General features: G+C 44.2%; 1 protein-coding gene across 3 annotated transcripts in view; it reads right to left on the reverse strand.

Annotated features, from left to right (window-relative positions):
* LOC144606858 (glutamate receptor ionotropic, kainate 3-like) overlaps window positions 1–22986 on the reverse strand; it is a 552253-nt gene that overhangs the window by 143606 nt on the left and 385661 nt on the right. For all 3 annotated transcript variants that reach the window (XM_078423285.1, XM_078423286.1, XM_078423284.1), the window contains one exon: window positions 13003–13220. In XM_078423285.1, the coding sequence (XP_078279411.1) occupies window positions 13003–13220 (218 nt within the window). The remainder of the gene's footprint in view (window positions 1–13002; window positions 13221–22986) is intronic.

Genomic DNA, 22986 nt, shown 5'->3' on the forward strand with positions numbered 1-22986 from the left:
CTGTTAAAGAGAGCAGGGTTGAGTGCGTGAAAGGTGGCAAAGCCTACAAATGGGAGCGGTATGCTGAACGAGGGGAAGAGAGAGATGTCATTGTAAGGACGAGAGGGGAAAGCAGCCTGGCTATTCGAGATGCACAGGGAGAAGTAGGAAATGCAATTGGGCGGCACTGTGGTGCAGCGGTAGAGTTGCTGCCTGACAGCACCATTGATCGTGGTTCGATCCTGACGGTGGGTGTTGTCTGTGGGGAGTTTGTACGTTCTCCCTGTAACTGCGTGGGTTTTCTCCGGGTGCTCTGCTTTCCTCTCACATTCCAAAAATGTGCAGGTCTGTAGCTTCTGTAACATGTCCATAGTGTGTCGGATAGAAATAGTGCATGGGCTCATTGCTGGTCAGCACGGACTCAGTGGGACCAAGGACCTGTTTCCACGCTGTATCTCTAAGCTAAACTAAACTAAAATGGAGGTAAACTGAGGTTGGGGAGTGCAGGCTCATTTAATAATGATTTGTTATCTTTCTTGTGGGTCATGCCAGATGGGGCAATATTGTTCAATCTCATATTGATACATAAATACAATCTGTTTTGCAGAGAATGAACAAGCTTACATCTGGTATATATTATTTGAACATGAGAAAAGAATGCATATTTTTCACACATCATTGAGAGTATCGCTTATTCCCAATGCAAGGACTTTTGTTTCCATCAGAAAGCAATTAACGCTTGAGGATCCAAAGGGCAATGGAAGATAATGAATAATCATCTCTATTTTACTTAAAATATAATTAAACAAGATTGTTTTAACATAATTAGTTTTGAAAATAGTAATATTGTGAGAAATCGTTATAAACACCATAATTAGGAGGTTGCAGATGCTTTATGCAAACACTGCACACCACAGATATGTATCATCATGTGCATATAATCAATACATGAGATAAACCACACTCGAAACATTCCTGAGTGTTAATGGGGCTACATCCTTCCTGCATGCAACAGGGATGGTTTAACCTATTTGTCTGCAAAATAAATCAGTGTACATTTCTTGCACTGTGCGATTCAATTGAAAAGAAAAACATTTCGGGGAAAGGAGCAAAGACACCAGAGGAGCAAGATGAATCACTCCGTCAAAATCGCGTATACTGAAGCGTAGTACGCAAAGGAGCACAACGTCTGCCATTTTAGTAAGCAAAACCCGCCGTTCGTTAAGCCTCTCGCAGTGTAATCAGTTTATTCACAAAATGCTGGAGTAACTCAGCAGGTCAGGCAGCATCTCGGGAGAGAAGGAATGGGTGACGTTTCGGGTCGAGACCCTTCTTCATTGAAGAAGGGTCTCGACCCGAAACGTCACCCATTCCTTCTCTCCCGAGATGCTGCCTGACCTGCTGAGTTACTCCAGCATTTTGTGAATAAATCGTTTTGTACCAGCATCTGCAGTTATTTTCTTATACTACGCAGTGTAATCAGTGTTGTGGGGAACAGTATGTGTGATGATACCATAAAAATGCAGAACATATCTCATCTATCAATTCAGATTTTTTTAATTTAAAAAAAAAAATGTTTCTGCAAGTTTCTGCCTACTAAAATGGTGCCGTGACATACTATGGTTTTTAGGGTCGAGTGGTCTATCTTGCTTTGCTCTATTATCTTTGGAAAGGAGTATCAAGGAAGGCACAGTGGTGCAGCGGTAGAGTTGCTGCCTCACAGCGCCAGAGACCTGGGTTCCATCCTGACCACGGGTGCTATCTGTACGGAGTTTGTACGTTCTCCCCGTGACCACACGGGTTTTCCCCGGGTGCTCCCGTTCCTTTCCAAATTGCAAATAGTCCCCAATATGTAGGAAAGTACTAGGGTATGGGGTGATCTCTGGTTGGTGCGGACTCGGTGGTCTGAAGGGCCTGCTTCCACGCTCTGTCTCCACAATCTAAAGGTTGTAACGAGCAGTGAGCTCCCGTGCCTGGAAGTCTACAGTATCATTGAGTCCATTAGCTGTTCATTTGTTATTATAGGTCCTCTGTGAGGCGAACTTAATGAATGCACTGGACACATGGTTTAGAATCGAACAGCAAGAAATCAATGCAGGAGCTGCTTGTGGGCTGTCTGGTGATCCGTGAGTGCACACAGCTGACATGGTTTGTTCTTGCTAAAGCAGGACTTCAGAATGCTTGTGAAACTGACTTCGGCTTTGCATAAAGGGGAATGTTAGTGAGCGAAAGTCAGGCCATGGAGTCCAAAGCTGAGAGCCAACCTCGGTAACCTCCCTCTGTAAATAACAAAAGCAGGCGTGGCTATATGATTCCTCGAGCCCGCCACACTACACAACCAGAACATGGCTGGTCTTTTACTTCCAATATGTAGGAAGGAACTGCAGGTGCTGGTTTACACTGAAGAGAGACACAAAATGCTGGAGTAACTCAGCGGGATAGGCAGTTTCTCTGTATACAAGGAATGGGTGACATTTTGGATTGAGACTCTTCTTGAGACTGAAAACCATTACTTTAAATTACTTCAAAAAGTATTTACTTCAAATACCTATTCTCCCCCCCTATCCACACGTTCCTTGACTTCTTTAACGGCCATATGTTGGTGCAATCAATTAGCGTGATCTCACAGACCTTCAGGATAAACAATCTCAAACATTCATCACCCACTGGGAAAAGATGAAAAAACAAGGAACTGCAGATGCTACTTTACAAAAAACTCCCACAAAAAACTCCCACAAAAAACGCTTGAGTAACTCAGCAAGTCAGACAGCGTCTATAGAGAACATGAATAGGCAACGTTTCAGTTGTGGACCCGTCTTCAGACTGATTGTGGAGGAAAGTGAAGAAAGCTGGAAGAGAGGGGGGGCAGGACAAAGCCCGGCAAGTGATGATTGTGAGGGGGTGAGGGGGGGAGAGGGGTGTAATTGGAAAATGGATGGACAAAGGCCAGAGATGAAAGGGTGACAGGAAAAACGGTGTGAGATAAGGATAGAAGGCTTGGAAATTGTGAAGGCAGAGGGAGGAATGTCGGTGGAAGGGGAAGGGGAGGGGAGAAATAGTTGCGAGTCCAGGTGGGGCACAGGGAAGATAACATATGAGGCAGCATGGTAGCACAGCGGTAGAATTGCTGCCTTACAGCGCCAGAAACCAGGGTTCAATCCTGACTCGGGGTGCTATCTGTACGGAGTTTGTACGTTCTCCCCGTGACTTGCGTGACTTTTCTCAGGCCCTCCGGTGTTCTCCCACACACCAAAGATGTACAGGTTTGTAGATTAATTGGCTGCGGTAAAGTTGTAAATTGCCCCTGCTGTGTAGGGCAGAACTAGTGTACGGGGTGATCACTGGTTGGCATGGACTCGGTGGGACAAAGAGCCTGTTTCCGCACTGTATCTCTAAACTAAACTAAACCAAACCAAAATTGGAGAGTATGTCACAGATAATACAATGGGTTATCGGGATGTCTTTTTGTTCCTGAGATTTCTGGAAATGGGAACTTTATTGATATTGTTGATAATTTATGCCAGAAACTAAAAATTATATCTTCATTAATATACATTTGACACCTTTCCCCAAAACAAGCTCTCAGTCTACTCCACTATCCTGTTAAGGAATAAAGATGTTCTCCTTTCTCAGCCAGTACGCATTGCATTAAAGTAAATTAATCCAGAAATGCTAATCATTTTTTTATTGTCTGGTAATCATAAGTGGCCACTTCACTCTTCCATTGTGACAGAGAATTATAGTCTTTCAGCCTTAAAGTGAATTCTGGCAATCTTCTGTCATTGTGATTTGAGGTTCGATACAATCATACGCTGAGCGATTGCACAAATCCGTGAAATCAGTGGAGCCATAAACTGCTCGACATTGAGCAACTGATCAACAAGGTTCTAACAGGGATAACCAGGACATAAAAACTCTGCAGGGAGATGGGTATTTAAAGGATGAAGTGATTTTGAAATCCCAGTTTGCTGTCCTTGCAGACTCCCTATTTAGCCCGTCGATTCTCCCGAACAGAAATAACCAGTGCGTTTTAGAGTTTTGTCATTTTGCTGTTGCTCAGCATTTGTTCACGACATCAAGTATTTGTGTGGGTTCACAATGAGGAATGGGATCTGCTGATGCATGAGCCTCATGGCTGCATGTTACAATCCTGGAAGGCCAGGAGTTGTATTACTGCTTTATGCTGAGCTCACGGGATCTCAGCACAAAATGTCTAAATGCACCTCAAATGTCCATGACGCACCTGGGAATATCCAGCAGCTCCTGATGTCTCTCCGGAGACCTGAGCTGGAATTGTGCAAGGAATGAAACACGCCGTCCTCTGCCTGTACCACACACAGTTGAGCGCGCAAGAGAAACAAACGTCGTGGATCAGAAAGAACGGCGCTGAACCCAGAATAGAGTTAAACCTTAGCAGCTGACACAACCGGAGCTAGGTCTTCCTGGTTCAGCGAATGAAGTATGCCTCAGGATTGACGAGATGCCAATAACATGAGCACGTTGCAAGAAGGACCAAGAAGGGGCAAGAGCCATCCATCTGGCCCTTCAAACCCACCACCATATTTATCATCAAGATCATGGCTGATCTACTCAGCACCTTTTTCGACAACTATCCCCATCTCTCTTACTTCCTATTCACATTCAAGCTTTCTTTAGACTTTTAGACTTTAGAGATACAGAGTGGAAACAGGCCCTTCGGCCTACCGAGTCCACGCCGACCAGCGATCACCCCGTACACTAGCACTATCCTACACGCTAGGAACACTTTACAATTTTTTACCGAAGCCAATTAACCTACAAACCTCTATGTCTTTGGAGTGTGGTAGGAAGCCAGAGCACCTGGAGAAAACCCACACAGTCACGGGGAGAACATATAGACTGCACAGTGTTAGGATGGAACCTGGATCTACGGCGCTGTAAAGCAACAACTCCACCACTGCATTACTGTGCCGCCCAAACTAATCCTTGACTAACTATCAAAGTGATTCATTCCTGACTCCTGAATGAATTCAATAATTGAGTTTTATGCTCTATGTGGAAAATGATTCCAAAACTACTCTGCCCAATTTCCCCGGTGTGGGACGAATAAAGGAATATATTATTATTATTCCTCTGTGTGAATAGACCTGTTCTTATCGCAGTTGCAAACTCCCTGTCCCTGTCCTTGCGACCCGTGGTTATAAATCCGTCAATCAACCAAGATCATGAGAGGATTAGATAGGGTGAATGCACAGAGTCGTTTACCCCACCTAGGGGAATCAAGAACCAGAGGACTTCGGTTTAAGGTGATGGGGGAAGTATTTAATAGGAACCTGAGGGGCAACTTGTTTATACAAAGGGTGGTGGGTGTATGGAACGAGCTGCCAGAGGAGATAGTTGAGGTAGATACTATCACAACATTAAAAAAGCATTTGGGCAGGCACATGTATAGCATAGGTTTAGAGGGATATAGGTCAAATGCAGGCAGGTGGGACTAGTGTAGATGGGGCATGTTAGTTGGTGTGGGCAAGTTGGGCCGAAGGGCCTGTTTCCATGTTGTATGACTCCATGACTCTAAGCAAAGCATCCTCTCTATATCCAGCCTGACAGAATTGTAAGTTTCAATTAAATAATTTCTCATCCCTCCAACAGCAAGTGCTGATGTAACTCAGTGGGTCAGACAGCATCAATGGCAGGAATGGATAGATGGATGTTTCAGCTCAGGACAAGAAGGGTCTCGATCTAAAACATTACCTGGCCTTTCTGTCCACAGATGCTTCCAGACCTTCTGATTTCCTCCAGCACTTCGAGGAGCACAGTGGTAGAGTTGCTGCCTTACAATGCCAGAGACCTGAGTTCGACCCTGACTACGGGTGCTGTCTACGTGGAGTTTGTACGTTCTCCCCGTGACCACATGGGTTTCTATCGGGTGTGCCGGTTTCCTCCCACATTCCAAAGATGTCAGGTTTGTAGGTTAATTGGCCTGTAAATTGTCCCTAGCGTTTAGGACAGAACCAGTGCACTGGTGATCATTGGTCTGCGGGCTCTGTGCTCCGAAGGGCCTGGTTTCATGTTGTATCTCTAAACTAAACTAAACACTTTGTGCTTTGCTGAAGATTCCATCATCTGCAGTTCCCTGTGTCTCTCATTCCTCTAAACCCGGAAGACTGTCAGCCTGACCCACACATCCTCTCCTCATACACATATCTGCTGTTTTAGCATATTATATTATTTTGTCTAGATATCTTGCTGTATTATTTTGGACCCTTGGAGGCTGTCGTGAGATGACTACATATATGGGCATAATGTACTGGGAGGAGCCAGAGGTTGGTGCTATATCTGGAGATGAAGAGACGGGAGGGGTCAGACATGGGGAGCCATGGTGAGATACAGTTCTTACTTTAAATGTAATGACAACTTCAATCTTTTCCAATAAAGTCCTTTCTGATAACGCCACCACTTCACAGGGAGTGGGAGCGAACTTGACACAAACCAAACAGAGAGATTTTCCAAACGTATTTTCAGTTTAATTACTCGTTTATTGAAGCAGTGGTACAAACAGACATGCGACGAGAGCCAATGTCTCGGGGAGATACAGACCCGTTTGTACCACTACTTCAATAAATGACTAATTAAGGGCCTGTCTCACTTAGGCGATTTTAAGGCGACTGCCGGCGACTAGGCTGTCGCCGACAGTTCGCCGGGGTGTCGCGGGCGTGATCGTGAGGAGTCTTCAAAGAGTCGTAGTGAATCTTGGCGGATCGCTGAGAAATCAACCGGAGTGAAATTTCTCGGCGACAGCTGGTTTGTCGGCAGGTATCGTTGCTTATTGCGGGCGCTGTCGCATGCTGTTCCCAGGTTTGCTAGGTTCTCTTAGATGCATTTAGAAGCACGTAATATTAAATTAAGTAAAGTCATTTGAAGATACCATAAAATGCTTGTGTTTAACCAATTTATTTACCGTCAGGACATTTGACAGGTAGATTGGAGGCGACAGTTTGACGGTCAGGTAAGCGTGGGAATTTTCGCCATGTTTATGGCCATCAGCGATTACATTTAAAGTAGGCTCCCAACCCTGATATGCAACCCAGAAACCAGGTATGCATCTCCCGTACATTTTCAAAGAATGCCCACACTCCGCACAAAAATCCATTTAACTATTTTTAAAATTAAATTTCTTAATACTGCTATTAGTAAACTGGAAGTCAATCCAGTTTATGCCTTGTTACAGTGAAGCTTGGCTTTCAAGTAACCCGGGCAAGATGTTATATTTCAAAACTCTCAAGTAATTACCGACTTGTCAGTGATTTCAGCAAAAAATTAGGACGCCGGAGAAGCATTGACAGCGTGGGAATTTCGCGATGTTTCCGAAGGCAGTGTAATCTCGACCTGACTCGGCATTGTCGTGGTCATTGTCGTCGGGTAAAAGAAAATTTTGGCGATCTGCTACGACTTTGACAGTCGCCGGCAGTCACCTAAAAAATCACCTAAGTGGGACAGGCCCTTTAAACTGAAAATACGTTTGGAAAATCTCTGTTTGGTTTGTGTCAAGTTCACTCCCACTCCCTGTGAAGTGGCGGCGATATTGGAAAGGACTTTATTGGAAAAGACTGAAGTTGCCATTACAACGTTAAAGAAACATTTCGACAGGTACATGGACAGGATAGAGTTAGAGGAATATGGGCCAAACACAAGCAGGTGGGACGAGTGTAGATGGGGCATGTTGGTTGGTGTTGGCAGGTTGGGCCGAAGGACCTGTTTCCACGCTGTATGACTCTATGACTCTAACTCATATAAGCTTCACTAAGACCTTCCACACATCCCTCATAGTGTTATTGCCATGTGACACACACACTGTGTTAAATGTTTTCCATTACTTCCAATACAAAAACCTACAGGTGTTTTCTTCAGTGAACTATGGACTCTTTCTCAGATTTGTCATCTAGATTTACCTGAACATCTAACTGCTCTTCAGCACAGTGTAGATTTTCCAGCTGTCTACACTCAGCAAGGAAGTCAGCTTGTGTAGATCATCAGTGGGTTTGGAACATGTGGCCTTGCTGGCATTGACTCTGTTGATTCCTAGCTGTACCGACCGAAAGCTTCACTGTGAGCTAAGCTTTAATTAATTCAGAGGTCAACTCTGTCGCAATAGTTTAGTTGAGTTTATTGTCACGTGTAATAAGGTTCAGTGAAAAGCTTTTTATAGACAATAGACAATAGGTGCAGGAGGAGGCCATTCGGCCCTTCGAGCCAGCACTGCCACTAATTGTGATCATGGCTGATCATCCACAATCAGTATCCCGTTCCTGCCTTCTCACCATATCCCTTGACTCCACTATCTTTATTTAACTCTCTCTTGAAAGCATCCAGAGAATTGGCCTCCACTGCCTTCTGAGGCAGAGAATTCCACAGATTCACAACACTCTGGGTGAAAAAGTTTTTCCTCATCTCCGTTCTAAATGGCATACCCCTTATTCTTGAACTTTCCAGTCAACTTTGGCTAGCTCCTATCTCATGCCTCCATAGTCCCCTTGTTCAACTGTAATACTGACACTTCCGATTTTCCTTTCTCCCTCTCAAATTGTAGATTAAAACTTGTCATATTATGGTCATTACCTCCTAATGGGTCCTTATCCTTGAGTTCCCTTATCAGATCTGGTTCATTACACAACACTAAATCCAGAATTGCCTTCTCCCTTTTAGGCTTCAGTACAAGCTGTTCTAAGAATCCATCTCGGAGGCACTCCACAAACTCTCTTTCCTGGGGTCCAGTACCAACCTGATTTTCCCAGTCTACCTGCATGTTGAAATCTCCCATAACCACCATAGCATTACATTTGCGACATGCCAATTTTAACTCTTGATTCAACTTGCACTCAAAATCCAGGCTACTGTTTGGGGGCCTGTAGATAACTCCCATTAGGGTCTTTTTACCCTTACAATTCCTCATTTCTATCCATACTGACTCTACATCTCCTGATTTTATGTCACCCTTCGCAAGGGACTGAATTTCATTCCTTACCAGCAGAGCTACCTCACCCTCTCTGCCCACCTGTCTGTCTTTTCGATAGGTTGTATACCCCTGAATATTAGTTCCCAGCCCTGGTCCCCTTGTAGCCATGTCTCTGTAATTCCCATGACATCAAACTTGCCAATCTCTAACTGAGCCTCAAGTTTATCCACTTTATTTCTTATACTTTGCACATTGATATACAACACTTGTACTTCGGTATTCACCTCCCCTCTCATACTGGTCACGATTGCCCCTGACCTTACTCTCTTATCCCACCCCGAACTTTCCTTCCCATTAATTCGGGAATCTTTTGTACCTTTTCCTGTGCTCTCTTCCCCTTTAACTCCATCTTTATCCTCCCAATTTGTCAACCCATCCCCCCCGCTATTTAGTTTAAACCCACATGTATAGCACAAGCAAACCTGCCTGCCAGAACGTTGGTCCCTCCAGTTAAGGTGTAACCTGTCCCTTTTGTTCAGGTCACCCCAACCCCAGAAGAGATCCCAATGGTCTATAAATCTAAATCCCTGCTCCTTGGACTAGCCCCCAGCCACACATTAGTGATCCTCTATCTCCCTGTTCCTGCCCTCACCAGCACGAGGTACAGAAAGCAATCCAGAGATAACCACCCTAGAAGTCCTGCTTTTCTGTCTTCCTCCTAACTCTCTAAACTCACATTTCAGCATCAAACACGGCCAGCCACAAACTCAAGCCCAATGTGGGAACAATGGATTTCTCCATCACTTCTAGAACTTCAGGTGACTGACACCAGCCTCCATGCCAGTATTTATGAAGACATCCTTGCTCAGTAGTATGATCAGTGTATCCTCCAAGAGTCCATGTATCAAATATCATCTGGATTTTACGCTGTTGCCAGAGACGACAGTTCATCTTTAACTGGGAAATGATCGCTCGTGTGTGGGTGGTTCTGCTGTAACATTATTGTCACATGTACCACGCACAGTACAGTGAAAAGCTTTGTTCTGCATGTTCTCCAAACAGATCAGATAGAGCATATATTGATACCATCAGTTCAAACCAAAGTAAAATAGACAGAGCAAAGGGGAAGATACAGAGTGCAGAATATAGTTCTCTGCGATGTAGTGAATTGGTTTCTTAGGCAAAGTCTAATGTCCACAATGGGGTAGAGATGGATTGAACAGTACCCTAGCTTATGGAAGGACGGTTCAGAAGCCTGATAACAGAGAGGACAGAGACGTTCTTGAGTCTGCGGTTGGTACTTTGAAGATTCTATCCCATTCTGTCTCATTAGGGGCAATTTACTGAAGCCATTCAACCTATAAATCTGTAGGGCCTTTGAAGTGCAGGAGGAAACTAGAGCACCTGGAGAAAACCCACACGGTCACAGGGAGAATGTACAAACGCCGCACAGACAGAACCTGTAGTCAGGATCTCTGGCACTGTAAGGCTGCAATTCTACCGCTGCGCTACTGAGTCACCCTCATGACCTCTTGTAACTCTCCACAAGGTTGGGAGCCATTCAACACTGAGCTGCCATTTCCAAGTTGCATGATCACATTTATTGATTCTTGGTAATCTATCATTGACTTAAAAAGTCTCAATTGTGTTTTCACACATCCCTGTATGTTTCTATTTGGTGGCCACCTCCAGCCCTCTAACACAGCAAGGGAGTTGCAATCCTCCTATTCTGACCTGTTTAGAATCCTGTATCGCCCCATCCTTTGCCAGCTGTATCACCAATTGTTAAGGCCCATAATCAGCCCATAATCAGAGATATTCATGCTGCCGTCGAGGGTGGATCAGCGGCGCAGCGGTAGAGTTGCTGCCTTACAGCGCTTGCAGTTCCAGAGACTCGGGTTCCATCCCGACTACGGGTGCTGTCTGTACGGAGTTTGTACATTCTCTCCGTGACCTGCGTGGGTTTTCTCCAAGATCTTCAGTTTCCTCCCACACTCCAAAGACAATAGACAATAGGTGCAGGAGTAGGCCATTCGGCCCTTCGAGCCAGCACCGCCATTTAATGTGATCATGGCTGATCATTCAGGTTTGCAGGTTAATTGGCTTGAAATAAGTGTAAATTGCCCCGAGTGTATGTAGGATTGTGTTAATGTGCGAGGATCACTGGTCAGTGCAGACTAAACTAAACTAAACAAAACTAAATTAAACAACATGCTTCAGTGACTGGAAACGCAAAAGACTGTATGCTCTGGAATCCGGAGTACGAAACAATCTAGTCCCAATCTTCCAACCTACATATTGCAGACATTTAACTTTTTCTCTGGAACTGTAACGCTACAATACTGAAAAACTATATTCTGCACGCTGGTATTTTTCTCTTCTCTACCTGCTGTATATCTGTGTAGCTTCATTGTATTCATGTACACTATTATCTGATTTGATTAAATGGCACACAAGCAAAAGCCTTTCAATGAATCTCTATTCAGGTGGCAAAAATAAATCATTGCCAATACTAATACCAGATTACTTATTACTTCAGTGACTGCCTCACCATTATGCCCACTTTCCTTTCTGTTCACTCGATCAATGCATTTAACTTCCTTTCAGAAACGGCAGGTACAGGTTTTCTAGCAACTGGTGGTCTGGCCCCTCCTTTAATCCGGACAAAATGACAAGAGCGCACTTGGAATCCCCCCCAGGAAGTCCCCGTGAAAATGGGGCACCTGGGCCAGGTGAGGCGGCCGATCTCGACCTCATTGGGACTTCCGCGGCCGATCGGTGAGTTGCATTCGCCCCCTGTAGCCGGGGCTCTGGAACTGCGGCCCGGCCGGAGCCGGCAGATCCGTTCCCACTGCTGACTCATGAGGCCGACTTTGCGGGCTGGAATCTCGGACCCCCCGAGGCCGTGGCCTCTGTTGGTCCGGCAAAACGGGTAATACGGCAAGGCTCTGCAACCAAGACTGTCAGAAAATCGGTGGTGGACCTGCAGTTAAGTGTCTGAGAGACTTCAACTCCAAAATCTGTGAAGCATAAAAGGCATCGCAAATAACCCATTTAATTACGGTCACACTTTAATCAGAAAATGAAAAGTTGCAAGTGCCGGAGTAGTAGCAAAAGCCGGAAATATTTGGTCTACATTTGAGGTCAGGATTGACTCTGTTTCTCTCTCCACAGATACTGCCTGACCTGCTGAGAATTTCCAGCATTTTCTGTTTTTATCTCCCTGCCTTAATTCAGATTTAAAATGTAATATTACAGGAGGTGATTTTCCAAATTTTACTTTGCTGAATTAAATTCACAATCTAATCTAATAGATTTAGCATATAAATCTATTAGAAGCTGTATATATATATTGGAGGCTGGGCCCTTATTGCTAGGATCGTGGAGTTTAACTTTATTGTATTTGTTATTATACAAAGTAATCTGTTGCTCAATCATTTCTCAAGCATTTGCATTCCGCAGTTTACATCTTTATGTCTTAGCCTCACAAGATCTAAATAAATGCATTCACTTATTTTGCTGCAAACGTCTAACCTTTTGGACCTTTCTTCAACCCAGATAGTCATAATTTCATAGTTAGCATTTCCACCCATCAAGATGGAGGTCAACTCTATCTATTTTACTACTCAGTGGGGGTGAGGAGACAATCTTTCTAATCTCTTGCTGATGGGTTATGTTTTTGCGCTCAGATCCCGCTGTTCTGCAGGCACGATCCACGGATAAATAATGTTTCCCAGAGACGGGGATGTGGAAATGGGAAACGAGTTGTGTTCAGAATGTGGTTTCTGGTAATAGACATTCAGAGATTAATATTTGAAAGCATAACAGCATGACCCTGCAGCCCTTAACAGTGCAACATACAGAAGAACTTAGAGATAATCCTCTTGAAACTGCTGATAAATCATCCATATTTACAACATGAATCTCTCCAATTTTTCGATCAAACAAGGACAGATTTAAATAATCCATTATGCATACTTAATCACTTGCCGACATGATATTACAACAGGCTGAAAGGAAGATCAGGCACACTGGGAAAAGTGGTTTGGAAATGTGATTCTATTATGAAGACTGAGTTTGTTTTTTACCTTGAAGAAGATCATGGTGGCTCCGTCTCTGACTGTCCCGTACTCTATTTTTGTTTGTTTAGCCAGGTCATCAGCGGACTCGATGGGGGATTCCATTCGCTCGACCGTGAGGAACGCTGCCAGGTTTGCCGTGTAGGACGAGATGATAATGAGAGTGAAAAACCACCAGATCCCGCCGATGATCCGGGTGGAAAGGGCTTTAGGCATCAGCTCCGACCCTAGACAGCAAAAGCCAAACAATGATGTTCTTGGTTAGCAACAAACATACAACAACATGACCGAGGATTTCGTTTAGGAAGGAACTGCAGATGCTGGTTTAAATCGAAGATAGACACAAAATGCTGGAGTAACTCAGTGGGACATGCATCATCTCTGGAGAGAAGGAATGGGTGACGTTTCAGGTCAAGACCCTTCTTCAGACTGATGTCAGTGGAGTGGGCAGGACAGAGATAAAAAAGGAGTTGGAGACAGTAAGACTGGTGGGAGAACTGGGAAGGGGGAGGAGAGAGAGGGAAAGCAAGGGCTATCTGAAGTTAGAGAAGTCACTGTTCATACCGCTGGGGTGTAAACTAGCCAAGCGCAATATGAGGTGCTGTTCCTCCAATTTGCACTGGGCCTCACTCTGACAATGGAGGAGGCCCAGGACAGAACGGTCAGATTGGGAATGGGAGGGGGAGTTAAAGTGTTGAGCAACCAGGAGATCAGGTAGGTTTACATGGACTGAACAGAGGTGTTCAGCAAATGATCGCTGGACCTGCACTTGGTCTCGCCGATAAACACACACCTGGAACAGAGGATTTCACTTTGTTTAGTATAGTTTAGTGTCACGTGTACTGTGGTACAGAGAAAAGCTTTTGCTGCGTACTATCCAGCCAGTGGAAAGACAATATATGATTACAATCGAGCCATTCGCAGTGTACAGGTACATGACAAGGGCATAACGTTTAGTGCAAGGTAAAGCCAGTAAAGTCCGATCAAAGATAGTCCAAGGGTCACCAAAGTTGTAGATAGTAGTTCAGGACTGCTCTCTGGTTGTGGTAGGATGGTTCAGTTGCCTGATAACAGCTGGGAAGAAATTGTCCCTGAATCTGGAGGTGTGCGTTTTCACACTTCTATACCTTTGCCTGATGGGAGAGGGGAGATGAGGGAGTAAAAACAAACAATTGCAAGCCTATTTCCAATTATAATTCTTAAAAGTAGTGTTAAGTTCAGTGAGATACAGTGATATGAATGTTCCATTTTAAGGATCAGGAACAGAAGGGGTAAATCTGGAACACTGCACACAATAGACAATAGACAATAGGTGCAGGAGTAGGCCATTTGGCCCTTCGAGCCAGCACCGCCATTCAATGTGATCATGGCTGATCATTCACAATCAGTACCCCATTCCTGCCTTCTCCCCATACCCCCTGAATCTTTAAGAGCTCTATCTAGCGCTCTCTTGAAAGCATCCAGAGAATTGGCCTCCACTGCCTTCTGAGGCAGTGAATTCCATAGATTTACAACTCTCTGACTGACAAAGTTTCAGTCAGAGAGTTGTCAATCTGTGGAGGAACAACATTGCATTTTCTTTTGTTCCAGTTCAGTTCAGTTCAGTTCAGTTTTCAGTTTTGTTTATTGTTTATCCAGTCAGCAGAAAGACAATACATGATTTACAGTGGATTTACAGTGTATTACGGTACATTTACAGAACAAGGGAATAAAGTTTAGTGCAAAGGAAAGCCAGCCAAGTCCCATCAAGGAAAGTCTGAAGGTCATCAAAGAAGTAGATAATAGTTTAGCATTGCTGTCTGTTGTATTCGATAAATCACCGGGTCAACCACTTCGAAGGCAGCTATGTTTACTATTGGCTGTTTAACCCTTACAATACAATGATTCATGTTCCGCTTGGGCAACTTGCAATCCAGCGGTGTGATTTTGATTTCTCTAATTTCAAGTAGCAATTGCATTCCCCCTCTCACCGTCCCTCCCCCACCCTAAATGTTCTGCTGGTTTCACTGTTTGTTTCTTCTCATTATCAGCCTCTCCACAGCCAACAATGGACCATTCCTTGATCATTGTTGCTGGCTTCGATTTGTCCTTATCCATACCTTTCACTCACTTGTTCATTGTATCTTTTTATATCTATAGTTTCCCTCGCCCCTCACTCTCAGTCCGAAGAAGGGTCTCGACCCGAAAAGTCACCTATTCCTTTTCTGCCTGACCCCAGCTTTTTGCGTCTATCAATAATGGTTTATTATCGGCTACACCTTTCACGAGGCATCGATCGATGCCTGCTCTGTTTTGTTCGGAACCTTTTGACACCTCTAGTTTCCTTCCCCCTTGAATCTCAGTCCGAAGAAGGGTTTCGACCCGAAACGTCACCTATTCCTTTTCTCCAGAGATGCTGCCTGACCTGCTGAGTTACTCCAAAATGTTGTGTCTATCTTCGATGTAAACCAGCATCTGCAGTTCCTTACCACACATCAATCTTTAGGGGTTTTTTTTTTGCTGGCTATTCCATCTCGAGTATTCTAATTTATTTGGACAACCGAGCGATTCACAAGCAAAGCTGCGTGACCCTCTGCAGTTTTCCTTAGGTGTGTAAAATAACGTATAAACCTTTAGGTATCACAAAATGCTGGAGGAACTCAGCAGGTCAGGCAGCATCTAGGAGAGAAGGAATGGGTGACGTTTCGGGTCGAGACCCTTCTTCATACTGACGTGTCTAAACCTGTACATCTTTGGAGTGTGGCAGGAAATCGGACCACCCAGGGAAAACCCACATGGACAGGAGAAAACATACAAACTCTAGATAGACATGAAAAGCTGGATCTCTGGAGAGAAGGAATGGGCCACAAACTCTATACAGACAGCACCTGACATTAGGATCAAACCCAGGTCTCTGGCGCTGTAAGGCAGCATCTCTCCTGCTGTGCCACCTTGCCGCCCATGCAGTCTCGCGTGTCTTCACCCAGCTCAGCTTCTGGGTGGTGCAGTGGATTATTTTCATTCAAATTCAAACTACTGCCATCCCCAAAGGATTACAGAGATTACTGTGGCAATATTCCAGAGGGGTGGCAGGCTGAAGCAGAAGGACCTGGCTCCTTCTGGAGTACTGGACAGGTACTGTCCATGTCAGGGCATGTAGAGAATGTAATTAGTAACATATCAGGGACCCTGGCATTCACAAACTGACTACAAAAGCAAGGAAGGTCATCAGTCTGAAGAAGGGTCTCGACCCGAAACGTCACCCATTCCTTCTCTCCTGAGATGCTGCCTGACCTGCTGAGTTACTCCAGCATTTTGTGATACCTTCGATTTATACCAGCATCTGCAGTTATTTTCCTACACAATAGAGATTTAGATGTATTTACAGAGGTGAAAACATGGATAGCAAGTCAGGAGAGCTGTGTCGATGTTTAAAATATCTCTGCAAGAAATGTAGACTTTGAATGGAGATTACACACTATGGCTATTTATTCGCCAAATGATGAATAACTCAAAATAAACTTTTTATTTTTATTGATAGACACAAAGTGCTGGAGTAACTCAGTAGGTCAGGCAGCATTTCTGTTGAAAAAGGAGTGCTGGAGTTTTGGTTTGGGACCCTTCAGACTTGACCTGAAACATCACTTATCCTTTTTCTCCAGGGATACTGCCTGACCCGCTGAGTTACTCCAGCACTTCCTGTCTAACTTTGGTATAAACCAGCATCTGCAGTTTGGTTTAGTTTAGTTTAGAGATAAAGGGTGGAAACAGGCCCTTCGGCCCAACAAGTCCATGCTGACCAGTGATCCCTGTGCACTAGCACTATCCTACACACTAGGGATGATTTTACCAAAGCCAACTAACCTACGAACCTGTACGTCTTTGGAGTGCGGTAGTAAACCAGAGCACCCGGAGAAAAGCCACGCAGTCATGGGGAGAACGTACAAACTCTATACAGACAGCACCCGTGGTCAGAATCGAACCCGGGTCTCTGGGGCGCTGTGAGGCAACAACTCTACCGCTGTGACACCGTGTCGATCTTTGTTTCTACTTTTTCTGTTCATTGTAAAAGGAATCTTAAAAAGGAAATTGTAAAAGGAATCTTAAAAAGGAAATTAGAAAAGCGAAAAAAAGATATGAGGCTGCTTTGGCAAGTAATGTAAAAGTAAACCCCAAGGGGTTCTACAGATATGTCAATAGCAAAAGGATAGTGAGGGATAAAATTGGTCCATTAGAGAGTCAGAGTGGACAGCTTTGTGCTGAGCCGGAAGAAATGGGGGAGATATTAAACAATTTATTTTCTTCGGTATTTACCGAGGAGAAGGATATTGAATTATGTGAGGTAAGCGAAACAAGTAGAGTAGTGATGGAAATTAGGAGGATTAAAGAAGAGGAGGTACGGACACTTTTGAAGAATATAAAAGTGGATAAGTCTCCAGGTCCTGATAGGATATTCCCTAGGACATTGAGGGAAGTTAGTGCAGAAATAGCAGGGGCTATGACGGAAATATTTCAAACGTCATTAGAAACAGGGATGGTGCCGGAAGATTGGCGCATTGCGCATGTTGTGCCTTTGTTTAAAAAAGGTTCTAAAAGTAAACCTAGCAATTATAGACCTATTAGTTTGACGTCTGTGGTGGGAAAATTAATGGAAAAGATACTTAGGGACAATATATATCATTATTTGGATAATCAAGGCCTGATTAGAAACGGTCAACATGGATTTGTGCCTGGAAGGTCATGTTTGACTAATCTTCTTGAATTTTTTGAAGAGGTTACCAGGGAAATTGATAAGGGCAAGGCTGTGGATGTTGTCTATATGGACTTCAGTAAGGCATTTGACAAGGTTCCACATGGAAGGTTGATTAAGAAGGTTAAATCGTTGGGTATTAATAGTGAGGTTGCAAGATGGATTCAACAATGGCTGAATGGGAGATACCAGAGGGTAACGGTTGACAATTGTATGTCAGGTTGGAGGCCAGTGTCTAGTGGAGTGCCCCAAGGATCTGTGTTGGGTCCACTGTTGTTTGTCATTTACATTAATGATCTGGATGATGGTGTGGCAAATTGGATTAGTAAATATGCAGATGATACTAAGATAGGTGGAGTAGTTGATAGTGAGGTAGATTTTCAAAGTCTACAGAGAGACTTGGGCCTTTTGGAAGGGTGGGCTGAAAGATGGCAGATGGAGTTTAATGCTGATAAGTGTGAGGTGCTGCATTTTGGTAAGACAAATCAAAATAGGACGTACAGGGTAAATGGTAGGGAATTGAGGAATGCAGTGGAACAGAGGGATCTGGGAATAACTGTGCATTGTTCCCTGAAGGTGGAATCTCATGTGGATAGGGTGGTGAAGAAGGCGTTTGGTATGCTTGCTTTTATAAATCAGAGCATCGAGTATAGAAGTTGGGATGTAATGTTGAAATTGTACAGGGCATTGGTGAGGCCGAATCTGGAGTATGGTGTGCAGTTCTGGTCGCCAAATTATAGGAAGGATGTCGACAAAATGGAGAGGGTACAGAGGAGATTTACTAGAATGTTGCCTGGGTTTCAGCACTTAGGCTACAGAGAGAGGTTGAACAGGTTGGGTCTTTATTCTTTGGAGCGTAGAAGGTTGAGGGGGGACTTGATAGAGGTTTTTTAAATTTTGAGAGGGACGGACAGAGTTGACGTGGGTAGGCTTTTCCCTTTGAGAGTGGGGAAGATTCCAACAAGGGGACATAGCTTCAGAATTGAGGGACAAAGGTTTAGGGGTAACATGAGGGGGAACTTCTTTACTCAGAGGGTTGTGGCTGTATGGAATGGGCTTCCGGTGGAATTGGTGGAGGCTGGCTCGATTTTATTATTTAAGAGTAAATTGGATAGGTATATGGATAGGAGGGGATTGGAGGGTTATGGTCTGAGTGCAGGTAGATGAGACTAGGTCAGGGAGAATGGTCGGCGTGGACTGGTAGGGCCGGACAGGCCTGTTTCCATGCTGTAGTTGTTATATGTTATATATATATTGTTCACTGCAGCCTCCATTCCTTGCACTCCTGGCTCTAAGCAACAATTTAGTTGCCATAACAGTCATTTCCATCATTCTTGCACCAACTTGAACTTAATCCCGGGTTACATTTCCTGAATTTAAAGTGTTGAAGCAGAATCGAGACAAAGTGCCACAAAGGTAGATTCTGCATCGATCATGCTTATAATTAATGAACACACACTGTTGCTGAGCAGGTGATGAACTGTACACACATGTTAGGCAAGATGCCTCCCCCTGGTGATTTCCACTGCTCAGCCTTTAACAAACAGGACCAGCCTTGCTGATTAAAACTTGTGAATACATTATTTCTGTTGGCGCAATCCATTTATACTACTTGTGTTTTTAAAAACCGAACAATAAAGTCTCCAGTGTATTTACACTGAAATACTCTTTCGTTCTGTGATCCAGTGGGATTATTTACTTCAGTTTTAAATCATGAATATCTTTTTCTTCTGAAGGGAACCAGCAGCTCTCGTATTTTCAATGATAAATTCTACACAACGATAACTGATATCATTGGAAAGTCAGATTGTGCATGATGGTCATGACCAAACTGGGACATTTGTATCAAATCCCTTTGTATCCAAGCTTGACATCTGCACCCATTTTAATTCCTAGTTTTAAGAAAGGATTTTCATTCAAATATGCTCAAAGATTATGCTTAAAATGGAACAATGTTATGTCAGGCTTTTGATGTCTTAATTCATATGTGTTGGAAGGAAATGGTTTCTACCGGAGATGGACACAAAGTGCTGGAGTATCTCAGAGGGTCAGGCAACATCTCTGGAGAAAAAGGATGGGTGACCTTTCGGGTCGGGACCCTTCATCTGACTGAAAGTAGAGGGGGGGGGGGGGACTGGAGGTTGGAAAATGCCAGAACAAATCAGGGTTGGCAACAGAACATCATTTTTATTTTTTTCATATTTTCATGATTCATATCTTGTCTGTGGGCTCTCAGACGTGTGAGTGTTTATTCCTGATTTCACAGGTACTCAGGTCCATTTCACAATGCCATTCATTTTAAACTGTATCATGCATCCTCTTTGATCTTTCTAGTAACAAAATATCTCTTCTCACATATAATTTCCCGAGATCTTGGATCATCTATCAGGATGACCCTTTTACCTGACCCTTTTGCACAAGCCTTTAAATGTGTATATACCCCTGAAATGTCATGCAGAACTTAACTAATAGTTGTTCCAACTGCATCTACAGTTCCTATCCAGCTTTATCCAGCCCAAGGCGCTCAGTCCACCTTGGCCTATGTGATCTCCCGGTTTGCAAACATTTATCTCCCCTTTCCATTCCCACCCTGACCTTTCTGTCCTAGGCCTCATCCATTGTCAGAGTGAGACCACACGTAACTTGTAGGAATAGCATCTCATACGTTGCTTGGGCAGCTTACAACCCAGCAGTATGAACGTTGATTTCTCTAATTTCAAGGAACACCAGCATTCTGCCAAACCATTCCTGGCAATTCCTCTCTTCACATCCATGTACCCCTCCGTTATCACCTCTCCCACAGCTAACAATGGACTATTGTAGGCTCCACCGTTCATTGATCATTTTTTTTTAGAGATACAGCTCAGAAACAGGCCCTTCGGCCCACCGGGTCTGCACCGCCCAGCGATCCCCGCACACTAACACAATCCTACACCCACTAGGGACAATTTTTTTAAACATTTGCCCAGCCAATTAACCTACATACCTGTACGTCTTTGGAGTGTGGGAGGAAACCAAAGATCTCGGAGAAATCCCACGCAGGTCACGGGGAGAACGTACAAACTCTGTACAGACAGCACCCGTAGTCAGGATCGAACCTGAGTCTCCGGCGCTGCATTCGCTGTAAGGCAGCAACTCTACCGCTGCGCCACCGTGCCGCCTATCTGTGCCGACTCTGTTTTCTTTGGAACATGTTCATACCTATAGTTTCCCTCTCCCTTGACTCTCAGTCTGACGAAGGGTCTTGACCCAAAATGTTACCTATTCCTTTTCTCCAGAGATGCTGCCTGGCCCGCTGAGTTACTTCAGTACTTTTTATTGATGTTAGGGGTAAACCAGCATCTGCAGTTCCTTCAGACACATATATTTTTAAATGATTTTTACCTTGCATCATCGAAGGTATCACAAAATGCTGGAGTAACTCAGCGGGTCAATCAGCATCTGTGGAGAGAAGGAATGGGTGACTTTTCGGGTCGAGACTCTTCTTCAGACTGAAGAAGGGTCTCGACCCGAAACGTCACCCATTCCTTCTCTCCAGATATGCTGCCTGACCCGCTGAGTTACTCCAGCATTTTGTGATACCTTCGATTTACCTTGCATCATATTTGCTTTCATAAGACATATACCGCACATCTACTTTTATTGTAGGTCCATTTAAATTCTTACATGGGTACCACAGTGGGGCTAGAGTCCCACTACCTTGTTGCAAATTGCCCCTAGTTTGGAAGGAGCGGTTGAGAAAGCGTGAAACCATAGAGCACACGGTGACACAGTGGTACAGTGGTAGAGTTGCTGCCTTACAGCGCCAGAGACACGGGTTCGATCCTGACTACAAGTGCTGTCTGTACGGAGTTTGTACGTTCTTCCTGTCTCTGCTTGTGTTTTTTCCCGGTTCTCCCATTTTCTTCCACACTCCAAAGACGTACAGGTTTGTAGGTTAACTGGCTTCGGTAAAAAGAAATTGTAAAAAAAAATCCCTAGTGTGTAGGATAGTGCATGGGTGGTCGCTGGTCAGAAGGCCTGTTTCTGCACTGTATCTCTAAAGTCTTGAGTCTAATGTGGACAGGTGATCAATGGCTGGTGTGGACCTGATAAACCAAAGGGCCTGTTTCCATGCAGTTACTCTAACCTTACAGTGCTCGTAAACTAGGCTCATTCCTGACGACCGGATTTGTTTGGGCAGTTTTCCTCTGACTAATTCAAAGGCTGCAGGTTAGACCAGCAATAGGATTGGGAATGCCACATTGATCCGGCACATCGGGAGGTGCAGCGGTAGAATTGCTGCCTTACAGCGCTTGTAGCGCCAGAGACCCGGGTACGATCCCATCTACAGGTGCCGTCTGTACAGAGTTTGTACGTTCTCCCTGTGACCATGTGGGCTTTCTCCGAAATCTTTGGTTTCCTCCCACACTCCAGAGAAGTACGGGTTTGTAGGTTAATTGGCTTGGTATGTGGATATTGTCCCTAGTGTGCTTAGGTATAGTGTTAATGTGCTCGGATTGTTGGCCTGTGTGGACTCGGTGGGTTGAAAGGCCTTTTTCCATTTGTAATCTCTAAAACCTTTGAAAATAAAAACTTCAATTTTGTAATGTTGGAAATTCATAACAGCAGCAAAGTTGGTGTGGGCAATTAGAAACCAGAGAAAAAACAGTTGATTCAAAGAAGTGACCGGGCTGAAGCCAAGAGTCAAAAGGTGTGGTTGCATGACCTTTTAGATCAGGAATTGCTTGATTGCTCAGAGCGGCAATTTATATGTGAGAGAATTTAGAAATAAAACAATTAAAATGGTAACAGGTGAGACCCTACTCTGACCTCACATGTTAACTGTTTCGCTTTTCACAGATGGGCCATTCTTCATCACATGTTTGACCAAAAATGTGAAAAATTGTGGAATACATCTCTTCTAATTCTGAAAGCATCACAGGTATATTGTTTTGTACTGTATATATGGTATATATTTAACAATTTGCCACCATTGTTAGTCTTTCATAATTAAAGACAATCTTGCAAATTATTCCCAGCAGTCTGACATCATTGTCAAACAAGGTTCCTTGTTAACAGTTCCAGACACATGCAGTTGCAGGTTTCCACTTGTGCATGATCAGCCATGATCACGGCAAATGGCAGTGCTGGCTCGAAGGGCAGAATGGCTTACTCCTGCACCTATTGTCTATTGTCTATTGAAAGGAGAAGGAAGAGGTGTGGCACTGTGGAGCAGCAGTAGAGTTGCTGCCTTACTGCACCAAAGACCCTGGAGATAAGGA

This window comes from Rhinoraja longicauda, chromosome 27, assembly GCF_053455715.1.
Source record: "Rhinoraja longicauda isolate Sanriku21f chromosome 27, sRhiLon1.1, whole genome shotgun sequence".
In the NCBI taxonomy this organism is placed as follows: domain Eukaryota; kingdom Metazoa; phylum Chordata; class Chondrichthyes; order Rajiformes; family Arhynchobatidae; genus Rhinoraja; species Rhinoraja longicauda.